We start from the raw sequence: 26,429 nt of genomic DNA, 5'->3' as shown, positions 1-26,429 counted from the left end.
ACTTCAAAGTGTCATGGGTTTAGACAAAAAAAACCACTGATGTAGAACATGTAAAGTTATTGGCATAATCTTTATTTTAAAGAGATCTCTGCAATTCAGTGAAAGACATTTTCTTCAGGTAGTGATTTAGAAAAAACTTTTGTAGTAATTATTACTTTATATTCTTATGCAAATATAAAAATAATGAAAAGATATGACACCTTCCCAGGTCAGAACCCACATTCTTGTTTAATTTCATCTGCAATAATCTCAGATTTATAAGTAAAAAATTAGTCGTCAAAATAAACATATATGTACAATATAATTGGAAAACCTAACATCTAAGATTAGTTTACCATATTTTTCAGGGTCTAGGCATGCATTGTCATCCAAACTACAATTCTTTGTGACTTTACAATAATAATTTTTGGGTTTGAACACCTTCAATATCTCTCTTGTGTTGCCATGTTGAAAAAACCCACAGACAGGAGGGGAACACCATGGGATCTCAAAAAATCATTTAGCATATGCAAAGATCAATTAAGCACTTAGTGATACACTGTAGCCTCCAGTGCAGTCTCCAGATATTATTCAAATGCATTAATATTAATCAAAGTTAACATTTATTTCTTTCCATGCAGTTCCTATTGCAATGATATGGCATCTGAATAAAGCAGCAGCTTCCTGGTTTAAGCATTTCTACTCTACTTATCTCAGTAAGAACCCAGAGCATATTATGACTCAAATGCAAGCAAGCCTTTCTCATCCAAAAATCTTAATTTTCATGTTTCAGAGGAATTTTTTTTTTCCTCAGTTTGGGTTCTAAAGAAACAGGGTAGCTTCTTCCCAGCTTTGCCTACAGTAAAAACAATGTCCAGGCCAAACTGTAAGAAAACATAAGGTTAGGTTAATACATAGAAACAGCAGAAAACCAGGGATCTGCAGCATGAAGCTAGGTAGTTTCTCAACAGCTTTATAAACCTCTCCAAAGAGATAAAATAATCCAAACTCTTCATTGCATATGTCTAACACTTGGTATCAAAGTGTATGTACAATAAAAATTATCTAATTTTCATAAAATTTCTGTATAAATATATCACCTTGACACTCTCCTCACAGTGATTTCTATATGTAAATTAAATGTTTTAAATTGCAGTTGTCAGAAGTTTGGGTTTACCTTCATTTCTGTTAGAAACCTTCCTTTGCAAAGGAAAATCTCAGGTCAAAATGCTTATGCAGAGCACTCTGAATTCACACCAATAAAATTATTAACATTCTGATGTATTTGCAAATGATTCTGTATTTTTAAACAGGGGTTGATGAACTGCACAGTTCTCATTCCAGTCGTCCTTGCTTAGCATCACCTATTGCTCCCCATACATCAAATACAAACTCATCTGGAAATGCAAAGTCTCCAAGAGTTTCATCCAATGCCACTGCAAATTCATCTGGGTTTTTCTTGTCTCTTCCAGCTTCCACAATTGTTGCAGCTAAAAAGCAACAAAACAAAATAATGTCATTATCATGAAAGTGACAGCTAATACATAGGGCCAAGAAAGAGATGGATAGGATTTGGGATGTCTATCTTCAACAGCTGGTGAGGTCAACTTAGGGAGATGAAAATTCTACCAGGTGAATTTTCAGGATTCAACAGGAAATTATGTACTTAAAGTTCATGCCTCTAGAAAGTGAAAAAGTTATTTCTGAAAATCTCAGCCAGGTGGGTCAAATTGTGCAGAAGCAAGAGAAAGGCTCTGCTGCTGTGCACAAGAAACTGGAGCCACCAAACAGCAGGAACACTTTGATATCCAGGAGAATGAAAGCAGAGGAGCGACACAATGGAGTTAAACTGTGATATCTTGTATGCCAATACTGTCCAGCATTTTCTCTTATTTAGCACAAAAGTATCTGAATTTATCAAGTTCCAGAGCTCACTTTTGAAATGGCTACACTGGGGCTGCTGCTTAGGGCTGACTCCTTAGTCGCTGTGCTCACCCTTCACCTTTTGCCACTGCAGTTTCTCAGACTCTAGGAGAACACAGAAGTCTATCCCAAACACTGGATGCTGACAACCCATGGATATTAGAGCAAATGAAAACATCTCTTCATCATGACACCTGCACCTCCATGAAGGGTGAAAAGAGTCAGCACAGAAATTTCTCCTGGTTAAGCTGGGTCCAGAGAACCACTGGCAGCAAGCTACCATGGTTTGAGGACAGAATGCTCTGTAAGACACACTCAGCACAAACAGCTCTGCTGAATACAGTTTATTTTCTGAGCTGTATCTCTGCTGCACAGCCTCTCTTCACAGGAATATGATGGTGTAGTACAATAGGTGAAACATCAAAGTCTGCTTCATTTTGTGATTATTTTACACCCCTGCCTTAAACTGCTAGGTGTCTTCCATCTTTTGTTAAACATCAAATACCCGCCACTTTCCTCACAAGCATATCAAATTCAAGTGTCAAAGTGAAGGATTTGATAGCTTCTAGCCTTTTCTTAGAGGAATTCCAAATGTAAAACACATAATATAGTGCCTGAGAAAGGGAAGGAAGTTTTGAAGCCACAGAAAAGCATCTTTACTGGGACAGTCTGCCATCTACCACACACATTGTATCGAATCAACATGGCAAAATCTCTCTGATAAAAATAATAATAAACATTCCCTGCACTGAAGTTTTACTAAGTTCAATTAATTTTATTTTGTTGACCTAAACCTCAGCTCAACTTTATTGACAGTTATGAATTTCTGGCAAACAGTACTTGCTGTTGTGCAAACATGTAAGAAGCTGTAAGCAAGCGTGAGCCATATTCCTCATTGTAAACGTCAACAACAGTAATTCTGAGGAAACTTGATGTTTTGGTTTTAACTGTGTTCAGCTGTGAGACTCCAAACACAATCAGAGTGTGTCAAACTACTCAAAGCTGTCTAAGGAAAATGTATGTAAACCTTGACAAATAAACTGCTGTGATGGAGACAGTTCAAGCGTACCCCAGCTTCCCAGGCACCACTAGTGGTTCTCAAGGACCCTCAAGACCCTGCCAGAAGAAACCCTATCCCTGTTGCACTGATCCTCTCTGTGTCCCCCATGAAGTTCCTGGGACTCTGATTCAGACAAGTCTGGGTGGGAAATGGGCATTAAAGAGGGGACCCTTGATCCTGGCAAGTGGAACACAAGGATTTGTTCTATCAACACCACTCTATATTCCCTGACAATGGGGCACAAGAAGGTACTTACAGGGTAGCAAGCCTGGAGATAATGAGGTGAAGGGCATAACTGAAAATTCACAGATTTCTGCATATGAAACAGGATGTGAACTTACTTTTTATAGACACTGGGAGAAGGTTGGAGAGAAAAGATCTGTGCAAGGTGGAGTAAGAACAGACACATCAAGAAATTGTTAGACCAGATCTTTAGAAATCAAGAGAGTAAGGATCTAGATAAGTGTTCAAGCAGGGTGGGAGCAGAAATGCAGCCATTTTTAAGATAAATTGGCCAAGAGATATGGAAGAACCATATGACACAGACAGAAGCAATAAAACAAGACAGCAAGCCATTATATCACAGTCCAGCTGCCCTGGCTGAAGTTTCAGAACTGCACATAACAAACTATCATTAACAGAAAGTGTAATTTCAAACACAACTTTCGTTAAAGATTGACCTTACAAATAACTATATAGACTCTAAAAAACTGATTTATTACAGATTTACGAAACTTGAAAACAAAATCCTCTAAAAACTTAGCGGATCAACTTTCAACGTAGTCAAGCAAGAATCCGAACATCACCGTGCTAAAACAGCCTCAAAAAAACCCCATTTCCGTGTGTATTGCGTAAGTGTGACCAGCAGTGCAGGGCAGATTTAATGCAGTGTATTTCCTAAAGTACAGCGGCACTCCCAGATCCACCTGCTGCCGGACCAGGCTCGCTGGCGAGCCGAGGCGCTCCGGCAGAGCGGTGCTGACCTCCAGCGCCGGCCCGGCCGCACTGCGCCAGCGCTCCCCGCGCTGCTCCGCGCACAGCGGCACCGCCGGGGGCCGAGCCCCGCCGCCCTGCCTTCCTGCCTTCCTGCCTTCCTGCCTAAAGCCGCCCTGCCAGCCCGCGAACTCTGCCCCGGTTCCCCCGGCAGCTGCCAGGGCGGCGGAGCTGCGCAGATCGCGCCCGGTCGCACAGCGACGTTCGCGAAATTGATGCGGAATTCCCGGGGCAAATCAAAGCTGGCTGCCAAGGCATTCAGCAGATACTTGCCGGCTTGAAGAAAACTTTGCTGGTTCTCAGAGGGTGACAGCTTCGTGCCAAATTATCTCCACGCCCCTCCCTTTTCCCCACTGCTTCTTGTAAGAGCTGCACAATAAGTGATTACAGGAATTTTATTCCAATAGAATATTTTTCCACAGTCAAAAGAGCCTCAATTGTTTTCAGATTTTCCTTTTTTCAGTTCACTTCAGGCAATGTTAGTGTCTAATTAATTTTTACATAAAATGTGAAAAGTTCAGCAATCTTAAAAGTGGTGAAAAGAATTAGTAGTCTCATCAACTTTAACTGAGAAGTTAATGTCAAGCTTCCCAGAATGTGAACAAAGTAATATGTTGGCTTTTCAAATACTGTTCCTTTAAAATAACCTCAAAGATCTTTCACAAAATCCTTATTTTCACTTTTAATAGACACATGGGGCACAAGCCATGAAAGCTATCTTCTGCCTGCCATTCTTATTATCTACCTTACATAGTGGTTTTCCTACCTATATCCTATACTGTAACTTCTGAAAAAGCTTTTTTCAGAAGACCTGACAGAAGCCTTAACATTTATTTAGCTAACTGGACTTGCCCTTCTTTTTATCAAAAAACTCCCATTATTCTTTCAGAGTAAATGAACAGCTGTAAACAATACACCCCTGAATGTACGCAAAAAAAATCCTTTGGGAAAGGAAGTCTGGTGACAGAAGGAGAAGAAAACAACAGATTCAGGGAGAATATCACTTCAGTTAAAGCATTTAGAGAAGGAAACATCTATTGAATATTGATGGGTTGGATTTGCGAGCCAAGAGAAAAACCTCGGGTAACAAAAAAGGTTTAAACCTGTTCATGTATTTTGACTAGATGGTAAGTTTGAAAAATGAAGTAAAAAATGGAGAAGTAGATTTCAAATTTTTTAAACAAAGACAGAATACCCAAGGGTATTTCAGCCTGATCTCAGTGATAGAAGGTTATGAAACAGACTATCTTGTGTGTGATCACATAGCATGGACAGGACAAACGGGGTCAGGCCCAGCCAGCATGGGTTTAGGAAAGGCAGGTCCTGCCTGACCAACCTGGATCTCCCTTTATGACCAGGTGACCCACCCACAGGATGAGGGAAAGGCTGTGGATGTGCCTACCTGGACCTCTCTAAAGCCTTGGATACTGTTCCCCTTTCTCCCAGAGAAGCTGGCAGCCCATGACTGCACATGAGGATTGGACATCAGGAAAAATTTCAGGTTGGACATCAGGAAAAATTTCTTCACTGAAAGGGTGGTTAAGCATTGAATGGGCTGCACAGGGAAGTGGTGGAGACACCACAGCTGGAGTACTCAAGAAATGCCTGGGTGTGACAGTCTATGTTTAGCTGGCATGGTGGTGTTTGGTCAAGGCTTGGACTCAGTGGTATCGGAGCTCTTTCCCAACCCTAACGATGCTGTGATACGTCATGTCTGATAACATTATGGAGAGCAACAGAAAGGAAATAATCACCCAAAAGCAGAAAAACAGAACAAAGGGGAACAAAATATTGCTGGATGAAGCCAAAAGATGCTGAAAAATGTGGACTGGAAGCCCTTCTGCCATCATTTAGAATCGGTACCATTCTGGGGTTAGATCCCGGCTTCCTCCCACCCAGAATTTTTGGGATTAAATACAGTTCATAATCGAGTCTTGTTGATTTAAAAAAATAAATGCCAATATTTTTCACTAACACTGTTTCCTGAGTTGCTCCTATTAATCAACTGCTCAAATTCCTTTACCAGAAGGCACTCATAGAATTTAAAATAACCTGAATTATCTCTCAGCTGTGTATTTATGTTTTAAAGAATGCTGAAGTCAAGCCTTGGCCCAGTTTCTAACATGTCCATAAAATGCCTGAAGAATACATTTCCAGAGCCAACTGGCCCTTCTCTGGATTACATACAGTTTTCAGTACAGGAATAAGAACTAAAAAGGTAAAAATGCATCCAAAAGCAGGTATGTAAATCTCAATAGCATTTAGATCTCTGAAATAAAAATAAAAAACTGGGCCAGAATAAAGTGCTTGCATTTTCTTTAACAATTTCCAAGTATTTTGGTCCAGCCTAGGGATCTGTGTGTAGATTTAGTCAGCCATTCTTGAAACTGTCAAGATACTTAACCATGCAAAAATTAAGGGCTTTATCTCACCTTTAATTCTGTCTGTAATTTAACATGAGTTTTTCTTTCCTTTCTTTCTAACTTATGTCTTAAAACTGGGGCACTGTTTCAGAATTCAATCACACCATGGAAGTGTCATTTTAATGGAGATGAAAGAGTAACATTAACTGACATCCAAAGATTCTGACAAACAGAAGTGCATGGATGTGAGCAATGATTGAGATCTTAATAACTTGTCAGCTGCACATTGTGATGACTTGCATTTTCAACTAATCTGGCTTGAGTAATGAATGAAATTTCAAGCTAAGTGGTGATTGGCATTCTCTGAATGAATCTTTTCCTCATATCTCATTTTCATGGGTGACTGATCACATCCAGTATGTGAAAAACTGACATGTGTTAATTGAACAGATTTGTGACAGGTGATTAGCTCTCCTTTCCTAAAGAATCCTGGAGCTGTTTGTTTTAAAATGGTGAAGTTGGGGCGTTTGAGTCATCAACACTGGCTGTTGACTCTTAGATTTGAACTTCTGGATATGGCTTCAAAGGTGCAAAGTAAAGCTACATGAACCCTATAGTCTTTGATTTCTGACAGTTTCTCTTGGTTTCACTACTTTTTGGGGAGGAAAAGAAGAGGTTAGGGACAAAGCAACCACCCAGCTGGGAAGAAAAGAGCCTCTGTATGAACAAAGACCTCTTCCTTCTTTGAGTATTCTTTTAAGGCTTTTTTTTTTTTTTTAAGTTTCCAAACTACATACTGAAAGATGAAGGGCATTAGATATTTTTGAGGGGAAAAAAAAATTCAAGGAATTCATGGGAAAAGTTTACCAGGTACTTGGCTACTACTTCAACCATGTGTTGAAAGATGAACTTCTCAGTCTACTGTGCAAGAGCCATCCTGTTTACAGTACTGAGAGCCAAAAATACAAGGAACACCAGTTCCCACAGGACAGTTCCCATGGATGCCAGCAGCAGAGCACCTACAGCTGCTTATTCCTGTAGGGCAAGGAGCCTGGGGACCTTGGAAGTAACCTGCAAGGACAGGAGCTTCCAGAAGCCCAGCCTGAGCCAGGACTGCAACAGCTGCAGGACAAAAACAGCTCCCAGAGGGACAGCTGGCAGGGGACTCAGAGCTTTGAAGCCTGAGCCAGACTGAGGCACAGAGGTTGCAGGAATGAGATGGGACGTGGAATCCTCCCTAACCTAAACATGGCTCAGCAGCACACAGGCCTCCCAGGAGTGCACTGCATGGCAGCAGCATCACATATTAGAGTTGCTGGGAACAGAAATGTTGAGAACTTCTAGATTCTCGGGAATTTGAAAGTTTAGATAGAACCTACAAAACAGAATTCAAGTTTTGGGCAGCTCTGCCCTCTCTTCTATGCCAGGAAGCCCACTTCTGCCTTAGACTGAAGGACAAATACGGTTTTACCTACAATTTTTCCTGTGAAAAACTAGTGGAATCTGCCAAACAGATGCTTGCTGGTAGGAGCACACAACAAAGCCCTTTTGGCTATTGAGATAACCACCTTTTGTTCTCATTCCTCTGTTAGCTAACTGCTGCCCCTCCAGCTCTGATGCTTCGCTCTCTGGAGCTCCATGCCAGACCTATTTTCTCTTCTGGTTTGCCTTTTCTGCTTCTCTCTCATGAAAGCTTTCTTTTCAAGACCACATTCCATTTAGCCTATTCTTTCCTTTTTCTTGGCTGGTTCTTTTAAGATATTACCATAATAATAAATATCTTCCTCTTTGTCTCAGTACCAGCAGTTCCACAAGATCCTAGGAGGATTACAGCAGCCAAGGCAGGCTACAACAGCTAGACTGCAGCTTCTTCCCACACAAACACCAATTCCTATTTAGTTGTTGTCACAATAACAAAGAAAAGCAACAGCTGCAAGGACAAGTTTGTTGCATCTTTAAGGAACTTATGACACTGGGGTTACGTAGTTTCTTTCTACGTAGATTTACGTAGTTTCTATAAATCAATGATTCTTATAACGAGTAAATATTCTATAAGTTTTCTCATGTTCATCAGAATACAGGTTTTAGAGATTTTGATAAATTTGTGTAATTATTCTGTCAGTTGTCTTGCTAAATAATTGCTTGTTCACTGATGAAGATCTCAGGTTCAAACCTTAGCAATCAACTTTGATGGGTCTATGCCAAGGGGCAAAAAAACAAATAAACACACTTATCCTTAAGAATTCTTAACCATGGCACACACAAGATCCACTAGAAAATATATGCCAGAAAGAATACAGTGGTGACAGTTATAGCAAGTAACTAAAAAATTCATGCAACAGTGTATAGCTGCAAAAAGAATAGAGGATTGATTGAGTAATTACATCACAAGAATTGAAGTGGGAGGGTGACTCTTTTATCAGAAAAACACATTTGTAGAAATAAAGGCAAGTTTTTGAGACTGCAGGCTGGACAAATTTTCCTTCACTTACATCCAGAGACTGAAGAACTCAATAAATGTTAGGCTACAGAAAATGAGAAATTATTTAATCTTGTAGTAATCTATCTGCTAAAAACTCACCTAATTCAACATCTCTTATGCCCATGTATGTTTCAAGAAGCTCATCCACTTTTTTAATTGCTTTTTCTTCAACTTCAGTTGGCTTTGTTGGAATAAAGGGAGAGAAGAGCAAAAGTTTCATTATATCCATCCAGATTTCAAAATAACCAGCAATGTGCCAGTGATTATCCTTACTCCCATCTTGGCAACCTAGACTTACAAAATCTACAGATAAAACACACTATTCCACTCTCTTTCCCTCTTCTCACAAACATGAGCTTTCCTCCTAATATCAAGCCACACAGCTCATGCATTCGAATTGAACAGGGCCTTATATCTCCTGACAATACAGATCTCCATCAAATCCTCATCAGCTTTAGAACAGCCCAGAATAAGAAATATAATTCACCAAACTCTAATCCTGGTTTTTGCACAAATTCATGTCAAGGTATCCAATTAGCCTCTCCTAACAACAGCCCTTACACCAACCCCATACACTTCAGTGTCAGAAATGGAACAAACTCTTCACAACCATCCCATCTCTTCCCCGCCCCCCTTTCCCTCTTTTCAGCACCTCTTGGTCTAATCTAAATTCATCCATGTAGTCCATGAACTCTAACTCTGGGTTCTATGCTTCCAGGTTCTTCAGCCCCATCCTATCCCTGCTAGTCATCAACTTTAGTTGTTCTCTTCAGTCCCACAAGCTTTGTAACATCCCACATTTCCTTCCTACTTATCAGCCTTGGGGAAGAATAAATCAGAAGCCGGGTGATTAAACGGAGGGGCATTTACCCCACCATACCATTTCCTCCACAGTAGCAGGGCCTTTGGCTCTCAGGCGAAGTGTTTCTCTCCCTTTGGAGATTTTAGCCTCTGACAGAGCTCTGCCTTTGGACCTTGGCTCCAGCTTTTCTAAAGACAAAAAAAAAAAAAAAAAAAAAAAAAAAAAAAAAAAAAAAAAAAAATCCAACAAAAATAAAATACCAAACAAAAGTACGTGTACAGTACAACAGAATATGAGGTATCTGTTTTGGTTATTACAGTATCTTCACATTTAGTCTAATCGAGATCTAGACAGTGAAGAAATCTAATTATAAATTAACTATTCTAAGTATAGCTTTGCCAACAATCTCTTGTCTTCAAATTGTAGTATCTGCTCAGCTGCACGGAGGCTAGGACTTCCATTGAACAATATACCTAAGCAGGCCTATGGCATTCATTTCATATATGTACCTTGTGTAATTTTATTTCCCTATTCTACAGAGAAGAATTTTAAATTAGACAGCAGCTGAAGTCACCGGCCAACTGCTGATTTATTTGGGTCTTTACAGGCAGAACACACAGCAGGTTCAGCATTGCAACATTTTTATCTTTCACTGATGCAAAGGTGCAAACACTCCTGCTAAGCAGGGGATGATGAGCCACATTGAGCTGAGCTAACAATCTGCTTATCAGCACTCACAGAGGTGAAGTGGCCATAAGCAGATCTGCAGGAGGTTTTCCACTGGTTTCACCGAAATTATTTCACAGCTGATAAATCTCAACAAAGAGTATTTGTAGAGATTCCTTTACCTGAATTCAGCCTTTCTTGTTCCATCCTGGGTAAGGGCACCCCAGTTAGTAGATGGAGCATGGAATCATTTAAGATTTGGGTCTCTTGTTCCAGGATGCAATTTTACATTCAAGAGTGGCAAGGCTTTACTTTACTTATTGACATGGGAGTTACATAGTGAACCTGGAAAGTGCTAGAAGAGAGGAGACAATTCTGCAGAACTGCTTTTATTTGTCCTGTTTTCTCTAACAGATTATTCCTGCTCTTAATAGCAGACCTTTCTAATAATCTTTTCTTGAAGGGAATACTATAACATATTATATTAATTTTGCTCAAATAGATTTCAGCTCATCATTCTTGCGTAAGTGGTCACAAATCTAGATTATTACGCTGAACAGTATGCTTGAAAAGTAAATTTTATTAGCTTTCATGATTCAAATAGGTATGTCAAAGTCTCTTATATATATCCTTAGGATCAACACTTTTTCTTTATCCTTTTATTGCTTCAAGGACAGTTTAAAACATCCTTAAGATTGTCATCATTTCTGCTAGACTTGTTTCAAAAAGTCATTCCTGATAAGAAACTCCATATTTTTCAAATTCTGTCACCATTATCACCTTAGAACTCATGATTTGACATAACCTTCATGGGCAGTACTTTAGACCAAAACACTCTGGCTATCACAGAAACTGTTTTCCATGTTCATATCATTAAAATGCAGAGTTTGTGTTATGCTGCTTTACTTTGTTTCTATTCATTTTTCACAGATGCTTGTGACTGGTACAAATCTTTAGTTCTGTGCTACAAGCCTTGCCTAGGGGAGCTGAGGCAGCCTGTGTGTACGTGGTAGAAGGATGTCCAACCAGTAAATTATGCTTATTTCACATTCTGCTGAGAGGAAGAAAAATAAAAATAATTTCACACAGAGGTTTGTCTCTTATTTCTGTACCCTCACCAAATTCTGTTGAAATTAACAGGAATTCAGCACCTACTCAAGGAGAATCTGGATCTTGTCTGTCATCTCCTCTGGGGCTATTCTTAGTGCTCAAGCTGCAGCTTAAGCGTTATCTTGGTGCCTGAAGCCTAACTGTACCTAAGGCTAAAGGCAGGACTTCTTAAACTGAGCACTGCAACTTGCAAGTTAATTTGTGTAGGGTAAAAAATAATGTGCATCTTCCAAAAATCTGTCCACAAAGCTCTGGTTGCCTCTCAAATCAATGGCAGAAAAAAGGTATTGCCATGAAATTAGTGCATTTTCTCCTCTACATCACAGGCAGACTAAAAGCTATCTTAGTCACCTGACTAAAGTAAAAACTATTAAATTATGGCTGAAGTCATCAATCAAATGATGATTTACCCTGCTCTTTACAAACAAAGTGTGTAACACTTCTAGCATTGAGCAAAAATTATAGGCCCATATTAGAAAGAGGTATTGCTGCATTACTAATGATGATAGACAACATATGCAATTCTTTAGCATAATGTATAACATACACATTTACTTAACAGCAGTACCAACTTACATACAAACACATTAGAAATTAGAGATCCATTCTCCACAGAAACACCAAAAGCAAAAAAAAAAAAAATCTTTGCATTTCTCTCATTTTCAATTTCTGCTACTATTCTGACACCAAGTGTCAAGACTGGTGTATGACAGTACCTGTAAACTACTAGTACATTAAAAAAATTGAAAAATAAACATTAAAACTTCTTGCTGCTGTAGTGAAGACAGTGGTATTGAATTGACTGTTATTGCAGGTGTGCAGAAAAGGCCTCATACAAATTTATGATATAGCATTATTTTGAAGTTTTTATTACAGGAAAATGCTACATGGTTTGGGGAGAGGATCCAAAAAATTGAGATAATAAAAATTGTAACTTGGTCTCTATTTTGACTGCCTGAGCAAAACTTGCCTTGTTTGTTTCTTTTCTACATTGATAGAGTTAATATATACAAGAATTAGCAGTAAGTATGCATTCCTCCCATTTAAGCAGCACTTCTCACAGCATGCAGGTGGCAACCTAAGACAGAGCTTTGCAATTCTGCTTTCTTCCAATTCTGAGTACACCGGCAGCACGACTGGAGATCCACAAAAATGCTGGGGAGGGGGAGAGGGAGAACAGGCAGGCAGCAAGGGAGGTGCTCAGGGGAATCCCAAACAGTGCTTGCTGCAGATTCCTTCTGCACTAGAGAGCAGACCCCAGAAAAGGGTACAGAAATAAAAAAGTCTGACACACAGAACAACAGGGATTATGCATCAATAGAGGAAAAAAGGAGTTTTGAGGATCAGGACATTAGTGAAGTGATTTGTGCTCTAAAATTGTACCTATGAAACAATTCCTGTTCTAATTTTGCAACATCATGTAGTGGCAAAAGAGGTTCAGGTGAGGTAACCCACATCAGGATGACTGCTGGAGAAAGCAAGATGGAAGAAAATCCATTCATAAATCTTCCACTTCAAAGAAAAAAGCTAAGTGTACTTTCTTGTAGTAGTTACGTTAGCACAGGTGGACACCTGGCTGCATTCTGAAAACAAACCCACAATGAAATGCAACGATGGGATTTACTATCAAGGTGTTTTACTGAACAAGGTGGACAGTCAGGTCACTCACCAAATGCTTTCAAAGGCTCTACCAACTCCAGCTTAAACTTCTGACCTTTCTGCAGATCTTTTAGCATTTTGGCAACTTCATAATGCCGACACTCTGAGACATTTTTCCCATTTATGGTCTCTATGTGATCACCCACGCAGACAGTTTTGGTTTGGTCCATAATGCTGCCTTCTTTGATTCGCTATTGTTTAAAAAAAAACACCACCAGAATTAGAAACATTTCTTTAAAAGGTGATTATTTGTAAGAGGTAACACCACCAAGTTTCAAGAATGTCAGTTAACAATATGAATATTACTGAGCTTATTATTCCAGCAGTGTGTTTTGTCTATAAGATTATCATAAAACACATTTTAAAAAGCATTATTTTTCAAACAAAGTATTTTAATAAGCATTGAATATACAGTCAGACAGGGGAAAAAAGAATGCAACCACACTTTAGAAATAAAGAGTTCTGAATAACCTAATATTTTTGTGCTTTAAAACTGATCAGAGACATCTCAGTCATGTGAATGGTTACTCAAGTTTTTTGAGTTTTTCTATTTAATAGCTTGACAAGCATAGGAACAGAATTTTTCTCTTCTCAAATTTAGTCCAGGGACTTAGTAAAAAATTACATACTGTAAAGGGCTGATCTTAATAAGACCCATCCCCAGTGCTGAAACTAGTGTTCTCCTCATTAAACTATACAGCTGTGTATTAAAGGATATCCTTTGAAATAATAAAGAATAAGAAAATCTTTTAACTGCCATCTCATGGAAAATACAAATAGTCCAAAAGTCATAACAGAAGTTACCGTTCCTATGAAGTGCAATTTAAAAAAGTATGAGGAAAAAAACCTTTAAAATGATTTATCACACTTTAAATTTTTAGTGATTCTGGTTTTTGTTGTTACATACTACCATGTTGGTTCATCATGTGCACACATCACGTAAGCCATTACTATATGGCTATTGAATAGACAAGCTATGACATAGTAAAATACCTTTTACTTTGCAGACACAAATTTCATTCTAATGTGTTCCAGAACAACAATCTTTCCAACACAGACTGCCATGGTTCAGCTCACTGTGTGAGATAGCAGTGAGACAAGGCAGATAAACAAGCTGCCACCTCCCACTGCAGCAGCCAGCCTGGCTGTGCCATCCTCTGGGAGCTGCTCCCAGCTCTGCGCAGGGCTGAGCCCACACATGGGCCTCCTTCTGAGAGCCAGTGGGAAGTGTGACAGTGCCCACTGGCATACAGTGCACTGCAGTCATTTTAAGCTTCAGGCTGAGTTTAACTCTTTCTAGCCCCTAACAGAAGCCTCGTGGTGAATGTGGATGTGGTATTGTACACACCAAAAACCAAATGTGCCAAATGCAGTCCCGTTACCAGGACTAAAAACCTGTCCCACCCGGCTTCAATCAATGTTTAGTCCACATGTTAAATATTCATTTAGCTTTTCTTCTTAGCACTTGGATCCCAACACTAGAACTGTTGAAATAATATTCACTGGCTGTTATTTGTGTCACTTTTTATCATCACTCCAAGTTAACTGACTGAGACAGTCGAGCTACACTGTCACAGTAATTAAGATGCAATTGCCTGTATTTCAAGGGCTCTACAGCCCATTGAGAAGCTATGAGGATCTATATTTCCTATGCAATGCCCACTCCATTTGATAATGTCTCCTTGTACACCACTCAGTCATACTTCAAGTTCTACTGCTGTTCTTTGAATACTAATTTGACTCCATAATACTTTTTCCCACCTGCCTGTGTACCTCAAAAACAAATTTGTGAAAGCAGAACGATACCAGGTTTTGTTCTTAGTAAGGCAAAACAAGATTAAAGTTCATAGGGAAAAAGCCCTGCAGTTCAGTGTCAGGTTTAAAATTGGTTGGGCTACCACATCAAACCTAGAAACCTCCCTGTTATTTAAAATGCAGTAAAGTAACTACAACCCACAGCAACCTTCAACAACCCACCTATCAGTAAACTTAGTATTAATTTTTAATTAAGAATGGGACACAGTTACAATTTTTAAAGGAAAATATGTGTATATGAACAAAAAAAAATCTACAAAACTTTAGAGACAGTCTCTGCTTATTCATTTACCTAGACAATGAAGGGAAAAAAAGACGCAGCTTTTACTTTTGTATGTATATATGTGTATATATTATTTTATATATATATATATATAATATATATATATATATATATATATATATGTCAGCATTTTCTTTGCTGATTTAAAAGATCCATTAGCTAAATCTGCAACAACAACAAACAAAGTATGCTCCTGGAAACTCCTTAAAACTGATGCATTCCCATGAAGACTGCATCATTTTCATTACAATGCTTATTATTAGACCAGTACAAGGAAAAATAATACATATTTGCTCAGAGGACTTTTATACAATTTACTGGAAATTACAGCTTGTCTGGCTAATGTTGTGAGGGTTTTCCAGTGTGCTCCAATTGTGCAGTAGTCTGTGTGAGGGCTGTTCTCCCTGCCTGTTACCAAGCAAGCACAAAGGGAGTGTCGCTGTACAGGGCTGCACTCGTGAACGCTGCTCTCTGAAGCACTGCTTCAATGCCTTCTTTTAAAATGCCACATAAGCAGCAGCATGACTGAATGTTATGGGCTGTACAGATGCCACCACTAGAAATTCACAGTTCTTTGTCTATAAACATAAAAAGTTATGCTATGATTTTGCCAAAATGCTTAGTGAAACCTTCACAGTATCTTGACTTTCACAAACATGACCTCAGTCACATTTTTCCACAACAAAGACAAGCAAACTGATTTGTAAACCATGTCTTGTTTTATAGCCACGGTAGCTAAGGAATGAACAGAAAATACAACCTCTCCATACAGAAGCTCTGTTTACCATGAGAACAATGACTGGGGCAGTTTACAATGAGAACAACGATTGGGGCAGCAGTAACCAAAGATAATTGCTAATGCCTCACTAATAATGGGTAACTGGAATATATTAGAGCAAAGAATCTCAAAAAGGCAGAAAACATGATTAAGGTTCCTTATACCTAGTCTAGCAAGAAGGGCAGCATCATTTCATAAGCCTCTACTTGTCTCAAAACATACTGCCTCTAGGTCATATAGAAGAGGAGAAGGAAAGCAATTATGATTAATATACTGAGTATGTTACTGCCCATACTTGCTACTCAACCTCATTCTGGTAAATTGTGTTGATCCATATCCTTGTAATTCACCCTGTCTAAGGCTACAATACTGGAAAGCTGAAAAACCACTATACTTGCCCCTACTCTTGTACAGCCCAAAGGCTTCTGCCCTGGGAACAGCCAAAGACTGAAAGAACATGATCTCATTATCACATGAGTTACAGAAGTTCTATAAGCATCTAATAAATGACATCAGAAAATCAGTTTAAAACAGGAGGGGGCAGATGCAAGCAGTATCTAACACCTACCTCCTCAGGGTAGCTCAGGAGATACAATGGTCTCATTGTAAAGCTGATACACGTTACAGAAGCAATGAACAAATGAACAGATTTTGAATGACATGCATTACAGATTAGCTGAACTAATTTTGAATTATGTCCCTAAAGAAAAGCAACTTTATTCTTTCCTTACCATATATATGATAATAAAAGATTTTATCGTTCTAAAGGATCATGAAACCAATAATTAACCAATTATAGTAACAGGAGCTTCTATAGAACAAAGTATTTCACTGGTAATTAAGTTTACCTTTATAAAGGCACAGCCAGTTCCATTGTCTGTAATGGTAAGTCCCAGCATATCATCAGTTTTAAGAATTTCCACTTCTTTTCGCTGTCCTTTCACATGGGCAAATATGAAATCTTCAAGGCCGATTTGTGCACCTAAGAGCTTGTCCATATCCACTTTATGAGTGTTCAAAGTGCAAAACATGATCTGTGCAGAAGGAAAGCAAACACATTAACAGTGTATTAGGTTTGGTGAGCTTGATTGGAAGGCAAAATGAGAGCACAGTTCAGGCCCCTGTGACAGGTCCATAGCTTAAGTGATCACCCTTCTCCTCCAGATATACCAGGAGAAGGAATCCACACACAGCAGAAAGCACCAGTACTCAAAGTGCAGGTGAGAGCTGGCAGGGAACATAGGAAGGAGACCTCCCTGTGTGAGCAGCCTCTCAAGGCCTGTCTCAGCACACCAGCTCTGAGAGAGGCATCTTGAGCTGCTACAGCTCGCACCAGAGGTCAGAGTAAGCAAACTGAAGAGCCACCACCATGTTTGGCCTCATCATTCATCCACCACAAATTCCACCTGATTCAAAGATCACTAGGGACTACTTTAAAACTTCATTAGTTTAAAGCAGTTTAATGGGGAGAAAAAAAAAAATGAGAGCTTATCAAAACAAGAGTCATGAGAGAGCATGAAATGCTTTGTATTGCCCCATGTGTTCTCATTAGCTCAGAGCACATTGTCTTCAGTGGGCTTGCTTAGTTCCTACTCTTCCCAGCATGAGCTGGGGTCATCCCTGTTCCAATAAAAGCAAGGCTTAATAAAAAGGTCAAATTGCTTCTTTATAAATCAGCTTTTTTGAGGAATTTCCTTTGGATATCAGCCAAACCTTTTTCTCCCTACACTTATGCCAGCTCTTGAGCAAGAAGATTTCTTGTCCTGGGCATAGGCAGGGTGAGGGCAATCCATCTGTACTGTCTGGGAACAGGGATGCTTTTGCCCACCACGGAGCTACATGAAGGAGCCTGGCCAGGCCCATCACAGCTACAGTAATGACAGGTGCCTTTCCAAGCTGCAGCAGGAGAGGAGTGAGGGACAAGGGTACCCCCAGCTGCCTCCTGGGCAGCACGGAGAGCACAGGGCAGCAGCCAAACCAGAGAGACTGTGCTCCAAGAGAAACTTGGGGGATCCCTAAAATCTACTTCACTGAGGCAAAGACAAGGGTTTTCCACACCAGAACACTACACATGCCTTTTTCTTTCCTTCTGGCATCACTGGATTCTAATATATGATATGAAATCATTTATAACAGGATGAAAGCAGAAAAATGGAATTGAAAGTCACCAACCTGTTTAAATTGATTCCAGGTCAAATGAAGAGTGGATACTTTTACTAATGTTTTTCAAAGAAAGCATTCAAGTTTCTGGAGCTTTCTAGGACTTAGATCCTCTAACTATGGGGGTTTTAATCTTAAAAGACTGAAAGTTGATAGAGAGATTGTGTTTCTTGACAGAGGTCGTGTTTAGTTGCAGTTTTTAAAAACAAAACAAGCAAAACCCCCCCACCAAACAGCCTTACTTCAATGGCTATTGCTTATCTCATCTAATCCACCAAACATCCACTGCAATCTAACACCTTATTTAACAATGAAAGTTGTAACAGCACACCCTTAACAGACATTAGTTTTATTTGCTCAGGTAATGCCAAGGTTTTCAGTTAAACAATTCTCTAGATATAACAACACCTAGAGAAATTAATCTGGTTTTAAGTAGAAAATTGAATATAATGATAATAATAATGATTATGGTAAAAATAATCTCTAATGACAAGCTCTTTTTTAAAACCAAAAAAATTATAACAGATTATATCAAGTTCACATACACATTTTCAGATCTCTCAAGCCACATAACTTTGCCAGTTTAAAACGGTAACTCAGTTCTCTGTTCATTGTTCCTGTGATGAATAACAAGCACTGTCTTTACATTTTAGACATTAGCATCCTTCATCTGACCTTGTCAAACAGACAATCTAGTAAATACTGTCACACCTTTGAATAGATAAAATTGGCAACAGAGCAGAAATGTGATATTTAGAAACTTGATCCAGAGTTTCTCTTTATAGATCTTCATCTGGATGGCATTCCTACTACAGCCTATAAGTCTGCAGAATTTTTTGTGAGTCAGTTCTGTGTTAACCACAGGGCTGAGAGAGCATCAGCTAGTCAAAAATAAAACTTAAATCATTCTTCATTCTCTTTAGTGAACAACTGCTTTTTCTCAGAAGAGATATATGCAAAGAGTAATGTACTAAAGATGTATCTACCCAGAAAGATATACCACTACACCATTTACCAGTTATAGCATAGCTTTATTTGTACACAACTGAGACCTACTGATTCAAAAATGGTATTTTTTCATAGATTTTACATAAGTTTAATATTGGTACCTAGTGCCAGATTATATACTTGAATACTTAAACAACAGGTTCCACTCACTCAAACCTTTGTATATTTTTGATAGTAATTTTCTTATTCAAAAATAAAACAAGAAAAAAATTCAACGTGCAATTCTCATGGTTAAGTCTTTTCTGTCCTTACCCTAAACTTTCACAGGCATTTGGTCTCTAACTCATATACCAGTATACCAGTGCTGTGAATATTTCATGCCAACTTTAACAAGATATTATAAATCAGAACTGTTACATCAGTCACAAAGTATCTAGGATATCTCCTTCACCAAGAGTTCACCATGCTTCTTCTGCAGCACTCAGAAGGAAATTCCATGTCACTGGACACTAGGGGCTTATGCATGACTTTATAAAATAAATTTGTCCAATAAGATTACTAATAAATTATTCCCTGCACACCTATTTTCAATTGGAAGAGACCACATGAGCCAACAAAACCAGGGCTATATAAAGAAATATAAATATGTGTTATATAAGGAAATGCTGTTAGCTAAGAAAAAGAGGGTTACATGATGTGTTATATAAAGTATATATGCAGTACCATATTGCATGTTCTATACATTAATAGTGCTCTTATCTTCCAAATTGAGCTGACACCTTGAGAAGAACTCAAAAATGAGTTGGTTGATAGATTACATACTCAGAAGTTATTGAAAATGTATTAAAAATCTCAGATAACTTTACAGAGATCATAATCACTTTCTGTTTAAGAGACAGGGAACTGGGAATTTTAATTCTGAGCAAGATGTAACACCCACTGACATATTTCCTTATATATGTAGATGTCATCGTATCAAGAAATCACCAACGCATTTTCTAGGTATCATACATTATCTTCCCCAAGGAAAATATGTGAGCCTTGAGCAGCTTCAGCAACAGGAAGAGTAACCACCAGCTCCTCCAAGTTCTAGTGTGCTTTTGGTACTGTGAGGTTTTCAGCCTGGTCAATACATTCAAAGGCTTATATAATAAGCATTCAGTGTTTTGCTGTTTGTTTTGGGATTTGGTAGGGGTTTTTTTTTGTTTGGATTTTTGGTCTTTTTGTACACAAGTATTGCAGTGTAATGCAGTGTACACAAGTAATTACAGTGTAAGTTTTTCCATCCAATTATTTCCATACTAATATTTCCAATACTTTCAACAAAAGTATTGGAAAAGACACAGCAAGCATCACATGCAATATGGGTGTGACATTTAAGCACTGCTTAGGGAAACAGCAAGCAAACAATTCTTGCCATAGGGTTGGGAGGAGGTGTTTTGCAGGGAGTGTTAAGTTTGCTCATTTAAAGTATTCAATCTGTAGGCGTGATTGTGAGCAATTTCTTTCAACAGATAAGCTTAACAATAAAACTTCCAACACTTCAGTGATGAGGATTTCACAAGCTGACCCTTTTCTTTAAAACACGTCATATTTTTTTATTATTAAAAGGGCAGTTTTGTTCAGAAACACAAGTTTCAGCAGTGGCTTATTTGTCAGCAGTCTTTCATAAAAGTTTAAACTGAACAGGTTTAAATCAAATACTTCTATGAAAGTTTAATGTGGCACAGCCTCACCATATACTTGACTGTTCAGCATGAGGAGGCAAGGCCTGTGCAACTACAGCCCACGCACAAGCTCAGCAGCTGAACTCCTGCTTCTGCAAGGGAAAGAGGGAGCTGCATTTCTGCCCTTACTGCTGCCAGAAAGGTCTCTCTTCTCCTGAATTACCCGTGTGATGCAAAATTCCTTCCACTGTGAAAGAAACCCCAACCTCCACAGGCTCTGGACAGACGCTGCCATCGAGCATTAAGTTTAGTTCACCAGCCCCACCACATTTCACCTTTCAAAGCAAACAAAATAATCAAAAGGCAAATTGCAAGTAGGCAAACCAAAAGTCCTCACAGCCTCTATGTGTTACCATTCCCTTCTTGTCTGATCAAGAAATTGCCCTGCTACAGCTGGACTTTAATATCCACGTTCGCAGTGCCTGCTTAGCCACTCTGAATACTTTAAAGCCCTACCATGTGCTCTCACAGGAGCACACCACCACCAAATGCCTTAACAGACCCACATTGTCCTTCAGTCAGTGCTCATTTATTTATCATACAGGCTGCACTCAGCACTTTCACCCTTACAGTGAACATTCCCTGCTACATTCCCAATAGTCAGAGTGGAATAGTAATGCTAAAAGGCCAAAGCTACACATAAGAACTTTTTCCAATTATTTTTCCTGCTTCAACCTCCATAGAAAAAGTAAGGGAAGATATTTCTATTATTTATGCAAACAGAAACATACACATAGCTCTGTGTGGGTTGTGCTGTTAGTTAAGAGTTGCATCTATCTATCTATATTTTTTTAGCTCTGTGCTTTCTTGTTGAAAGCTTGTTGAAGTAATCAAGTTAAAAGTGATGTACCTCAAACAACACTCGCAATAATGATGCTGGAAATGATAAAACTTATTTTTTTAAATGTAACTTTAGTGAGGGATTTATTCTCCTTTGTCCAGGGGGAGGGGAAGTGAAGTTTCTCTTCACAAGACTCTTCACTGGAGTTTACAATTTTAAATTTTAACATTCACAGACTGGGAGTAGCCAGAAGATACACAGGAGATAAGAGAACATTGTCGACCATTACTCCCCAACATCAACCACTGGCAAGGCCTGAAATACTTGGTCTGGGAAAAGACTGATAAGAGAACTGAATAATGAGGACAAATTAGCATCGAAGGCAAAGGGATCAATAACCAATAGGAGACTGTATATTAAGAATTGCCTAATTTAAGACCAGCGAACAAGAATATCTTTGGGTTTGTCTGTATCTTTCTTCCTGCAGTTTCGGTGTCAATGCCACAGGCAATGTATTGCTAGAAGCCATATTCACTCCTCCCTGAGAAAAGAACAGTCACCTTGGACAGAGAAAAGCAGGAGTGCTGGACATGGTAAAAGTCAGAGAGGTAGGCAAAAAGGGATTCTTCTGTCTACTCCTCAGCTCAGAAGGGGTAAGAGATATATAAAGTCCCTACAAGAAAGGATGAGTACAGGAAAAGCCTCAGAAAGTGGCTGTTATGTCTTAGTCCTTCATAGATACCCAGCAAAGATCCCCTTTGATGGTATCCTGCCGCCTATTCCAGTCCCCATCCCACCCTATTCATGATCCAGGTCTGCACAGAAGTTTCTGTCAGTGTCTGTCCAACACATACAGTGTTTTATATAAACTTCTGTCACTGTTGGCAGTCAATCACAGAACCTGGAATGGATTCTCCAGCAGAAACTCAACTCAGCTGGTCCCGGGAGGTGTGATCCAAAGAGGAAAAGAAATGCTGTAACCATGTGGAGTCAAAAAGAGAAGTGACAGATTACAAGTACAGCTCATTCAGAATCGTATTAAAACACTTAGGCAGGAATTTTTCCAAGAATCCATACTCCTGCCTACCCTGCGATAACCTCGCATACCAAATGAAATGTATTCACTTCTACAAAAGGCATCTGAATGCTCTCCACACTGAGCTGTTCCCCTCCACTCCCCCCCACGATTTTCCAGCTCAGCCTCTGCAGGGTGGAGATCTCTGTGACAGGACCAGTTTCCAAAGGCAGTCACGTGTGGGTATCACGCTGCCCACAGGCTTCAGCAGAGCTGGGTCACTGAAACCTTCCTAGACAGGTAACACCTACCAATGGCATTTGAGTACTAAGCGTCCTGCAGTTTGCTGAGGTGTAGCTTCTGGCATTACTCTTTGCACAGAATATCTGTCCAAAAGCAGTTTTAATGAATAGATAGTACAATCCCTGGATGTGTTCAAAAAAAGACTGGATGTGGCACTTAGTGCCATGACCTAGTTGAGCTGTTAGAACATGGGTTGGACTCGATGATCTTAAAGGTCCCTTCCAACCTAGAAATTCTGTGATTCTGTAATTCTGTAATTTAAAATAAATTCGAATAAATTCACATTTCTTGGCTGTTTACTGATCTATCCTGTCTCTATGCAGAAATCTGTTGCATGACTCTCTGGTCTGAATTCTTCAGTCTGTTATGCCACCTTTACACCAGGAAATACTTTTGCTCGCTATTTTCACATCATACAACTTTCTTAAAGCTAACTGAATTTCTGGAGTAGAAGATTTTATGTTCAGTGCCTCCAGAAATAATTCTCCATCCATTTTTAGCAATAAGCCACATTAAAAAAAAAAAAAAATAAGGATTGGAACACTAGGGAGAAAAAGAAAATAAGAAAATTCTCCGGTCTGGCACATGGCTGGCAATATATGCCCATGATATGTGGTGCTTCCTCTAAAACCTCTGAGGGTGTCAGATTATACATCTAGCAGGAGAAACAGGAGCACATCATTCATACAAAATTAAATTTCTCTGTGAAAGCTGTTCTTTCTCAAGTCAGCGGAGCCAAAAGTTCAACAGTGAAAGGAAGAAAAGTAAAATAGAAGACAATCTGGTGATTATGAGAACTTGAGAATACAAGGTATAACTGAGATGGAAAAGAACAAAAGGGAAACAGCAGCTCAGGAAGAAAAGAAAACAAAGGAGCAGAAAGGTCAGAAAGCAGCTGGGAAGGTCTGGGACACTGATGCATTGCCTCTTAATTACTTAATGCAACAGCGATTGATTAAACTGTATTCACTGCTACTGCCACCTTCCCTTCACAATTTCCTATTTGAAATGCTACGTCAGGCCACAGCAAACTCAGAACAAAGCCTGTTGTAGTAGTAGTAGTCTTTACAACTTTTAAAAAATCATCTACAAAGAAGAAAACAAGTAAAGCTGTACAGCCACACGTAGGCATAATGAAATGTTAGCCCTCTGTTTCAACTTGCCACTCAGAGGTTAGGGTTCAAAGAACCACATAGGAAGAACTTGATATGGCCAGTACCTTTTAACTAAGAGAAAACAATGCATTTACAAACACAAATGAATCATTATCCAAACAAATGTTTAGAACACGGCTCAGGAAAAAAAAAAGATCAAAAAGGCAGCAGAGCTTAAAAAGGAATCCTGTTACAGACTTAAATATAACTCCATTTGAACAGTGAACACTTTAAAAATAATTACCTAATAAAGCAGAAAACTTTCCAAACATCACTTTCGGCCGAAATTTTAAAATGCAGTACGATTCAGGGCATTTATACCACATGTCTTCCCCTTCCAATGCATTCATTCTGGGTATTTAGCCTCATAAATCCGTTGTCCCTTTTTAAACTGGAACGAAGCAGTGCCTAAGAGCTGTCTCAAACAGCAGCTGGCAACAGGTTAACCGAGGCACTGGAGTTTGGGTCAAGAGAACCATCGTTTTTACCATGTAAGAGTTAAATGCAGTCCCATTTATGCCTTTTCCCGCCCAGTAATGCTCATTCGGAATAGCCAAGGGAGGTTTTTTTCTCCCAAGCAGCGCGAAGTAGGCATGCCCACACAAGCCCGAGACAGAGGATGGGGCAGGGCGGTGGAACAGCCCCGGCGCCCTTTGGCGCCCCCGGAGGCCCGGCGGGAGCGGCCGCGGCGGAGCCGGCCCTACCTGGGCGGGGTGGATGCCGAAGGCCGCTCCGATGCGGGCGTACAGCTCGCGGGCGCTGCCGAAGCCCTCCACGCGGCCCGTGGGGCTGCCGTGCGCCAGCTGCGTGTGGAACTGCAACCGCGACGCGCTGGCCGACGGCGCCGGGGCCGCCGCGGGGGCCGGGGCCGCCGCCTCGCTCTCCACCAGCTTGAAGGTCTCCTTGGACTTGTCCTTCTTCTTGTTCCTCAGCCCCAGCGGCATCTTCCGCTCCGGCCCTGGGCTCCTGCGGCCGCCACCGCCCGCGCTGGACTCTGCCCCCGGCGCGGCGCCGCCCCGGCCCCGCGGCCATTGCGGCCGCCAGGTGCGGCCGGGCCCCGCCCCGGCCCCGCCCCGCCCCGGCCCGGCCCGGCCCGGCCCGGCCGCCGAGGGCCCAGAACACTGCGGGCCGGGAGAGCCAGGCCGCCGCCGCCCCTGCCCCCTCCGGGCAGCTCGGGGCCATCGGCGCTGCCCTGCCTGAGCTCAGACTGCTCCTGCCTTCGCCACAGAGGGGTCCTTTACCGACCTGCCACTCACTCGTTCAGGAATTTCTGCTAAGAGCGAAGTATTGACTACCGACTGGTATGGAATTGTATCCAGCATATAAAAGAAAACCTGAAGTATACAAGGACTTCAGGCTACTCTTTCTCATTTATCACAGACTATAAATGTCCAAGGGTTCATAAAGCAACAGTAATAACCCAAGTTTAAGAGACTTCTATTGTACTGGACAACAGCGCTGAAATACTGAGATTTAACACAGAAAATACACTTTTCAAGTATTTGTAACATTTAACAAATTCAAAATGTTTCCTGTACTGTGAAATAGAGGTACATATTGTAGTCAGAAGTTCACATTACAGGAGACATCTGTGCTCCAAAGTAACCGCACTCACCTCAGTGGAACTCTTTCATTTTCAGTACTGCACTGAATCCACCCAAGAAGTGACAAGTGCAAAATTCTCAAGGCAACATTCAGCGCTTCTAAAAGGAGCTGCTTGAAAGGCCCAGAGAGAAGCAGCACTGCCTTACCACATCTTCTGACTTGCACAATAAAAAAGACAAATCACTGCAGAGAAAAAGGATTCTGGCACATGGAGTCAGACCAGGCAGGCAGAGACAATGAATTACTGTGAGGCAGCCCTGAGTCAAAGTTCTTAGCAGATCTAATCAGAGCACCTATGATTACATGAAATTACGTACAGATTTTAAACTGCTTATGCTGTGAGGTAAAAGAGGTTTGCAGCCATTTTGACTTCAGCTTTTCCAAGCTAGCATATAGTAGATTTAAATGAATACTCAGAAATGGCTTTTATCCAGTTCTAGTAGGAGACAGTTGGATTCAATATCGTTACTAATTTTGTAGGAATTTCCACCAATAAAAAACCCAACAAAACTGCACAATGAACTTGCCCCCACACTTTTAATAGTGACTGTCCAGTTCAGTTTGGAACCACAGAACTTAAACTGAAGGTTTCTCTGAAGTTACAGAACTGTGTGTATTTTTTCCCCATTGCTGGAATGAAATTCAGACAGCATACTGGCATTCACTGGATCACACTGCAGTGAGATGAAATGAGATATTAACTAACAGTACCAAACTATTCATGTTCATCTTGGTATTGAGGGGGTTTTGCTGGTTTTCAATTTTAAATAAGCAACTTTTTTTAAAATAAGAAGCCACTTCCCATTTACTAAAATTATAAAGT

The 26,429-nt window shown here is 40.1% G+C and overlaps 1 protein-coding gene across 3 annotated transcripts; it reads right to left on the bottom strand.

The window, feature by feature from the left end:
• Window positions 1-51: 51 nt before the first annotated feature.
• GIPC2 (GIPC PDZ domain containing family member 2) lies at window positions 52-24,996 on the bottom strand. 3 transcript variants are annotated; one of them, XM_009088599.4, is made up of 6 exons: window positions 24,706-24,996; window positions 16,762-16,947; window positions 13,048-13,228; window positions 9,681-9,790; window positions 8,900-8,981; window positions 52-1,469 (listed from the first exon to the last, which is right to left on the bottom strand). In XM_009088599.4, the coding sequence occupies exons 1-6, from the start codon at window positions 24,943-24,945 to the stop codon at window positions 1,315-1,317; spliced, it is 954 nt and encodes a 317-aa protein (XP_009086847.2). In that variant the 5' UTR covers window positions 24,946-24,996; the 3' UTR covers window positions 52-1,314. The 3 variants fall into 3 exon arrangements, with proteins under 3 accessions (XP_009086847.2, XP_018767862.1, XP_018767861.1); XM_018912317.3 differs by lacking the exon at window positions 24,706-24,996 and adding an exon at window positions 24,246-24,548; XM_018912316.3 differs by lacking the exon at window positions 24,706-24,996 and adding an exon at window positions 22,655-22,762.
• Between the last annotated feature and the right edge of the window lie 1,433 nt (window positions 24,997-26,429).

Source organism: Serinus canaria, chromosome 8, assembly GCF_022539315.1.
Source record: "Serinus canaria isolate serCan28SL12 chromosome 8, serCan2020, whole genome shotgun sequence".
Lineage (NCBI taxonomy): Eukaryota > Metazoa > Chordata > Aves > Passeriformes > Fringillidae > Serinus > Serinus canaria.
The sequence above is the reverse complement of the archived record's forward strand: the minus strand, read 5'-3'. Positions and strand labels throughout refer to the sequence as shown.

Bases quoted from the DNA above. Each gene is read 5' to 3' on its own strand.
- GIPC2 (XM_009088599.4), bottom strand. From the start codon at position 24,945: ATGCCGCTGGGGCTGAGGAACAAGAAGAAGGACAAGTCCAAGGAGACC. The intron at 8,982-9,680 runs GTATGGTGGGGT...ATTCCAACAAAG, and splicing joins CTGCTACTGTGGAGGAAATG to CCAACTGAAGTTGAAGAAAA. The intron at 1,470-8,899 runs GTGAGTTTTTAG...GTTGCTTTTTAG, and splicing joins CATAAGAGATGTTGAATTAG to CTGCAACAATTGTGGAAGCT.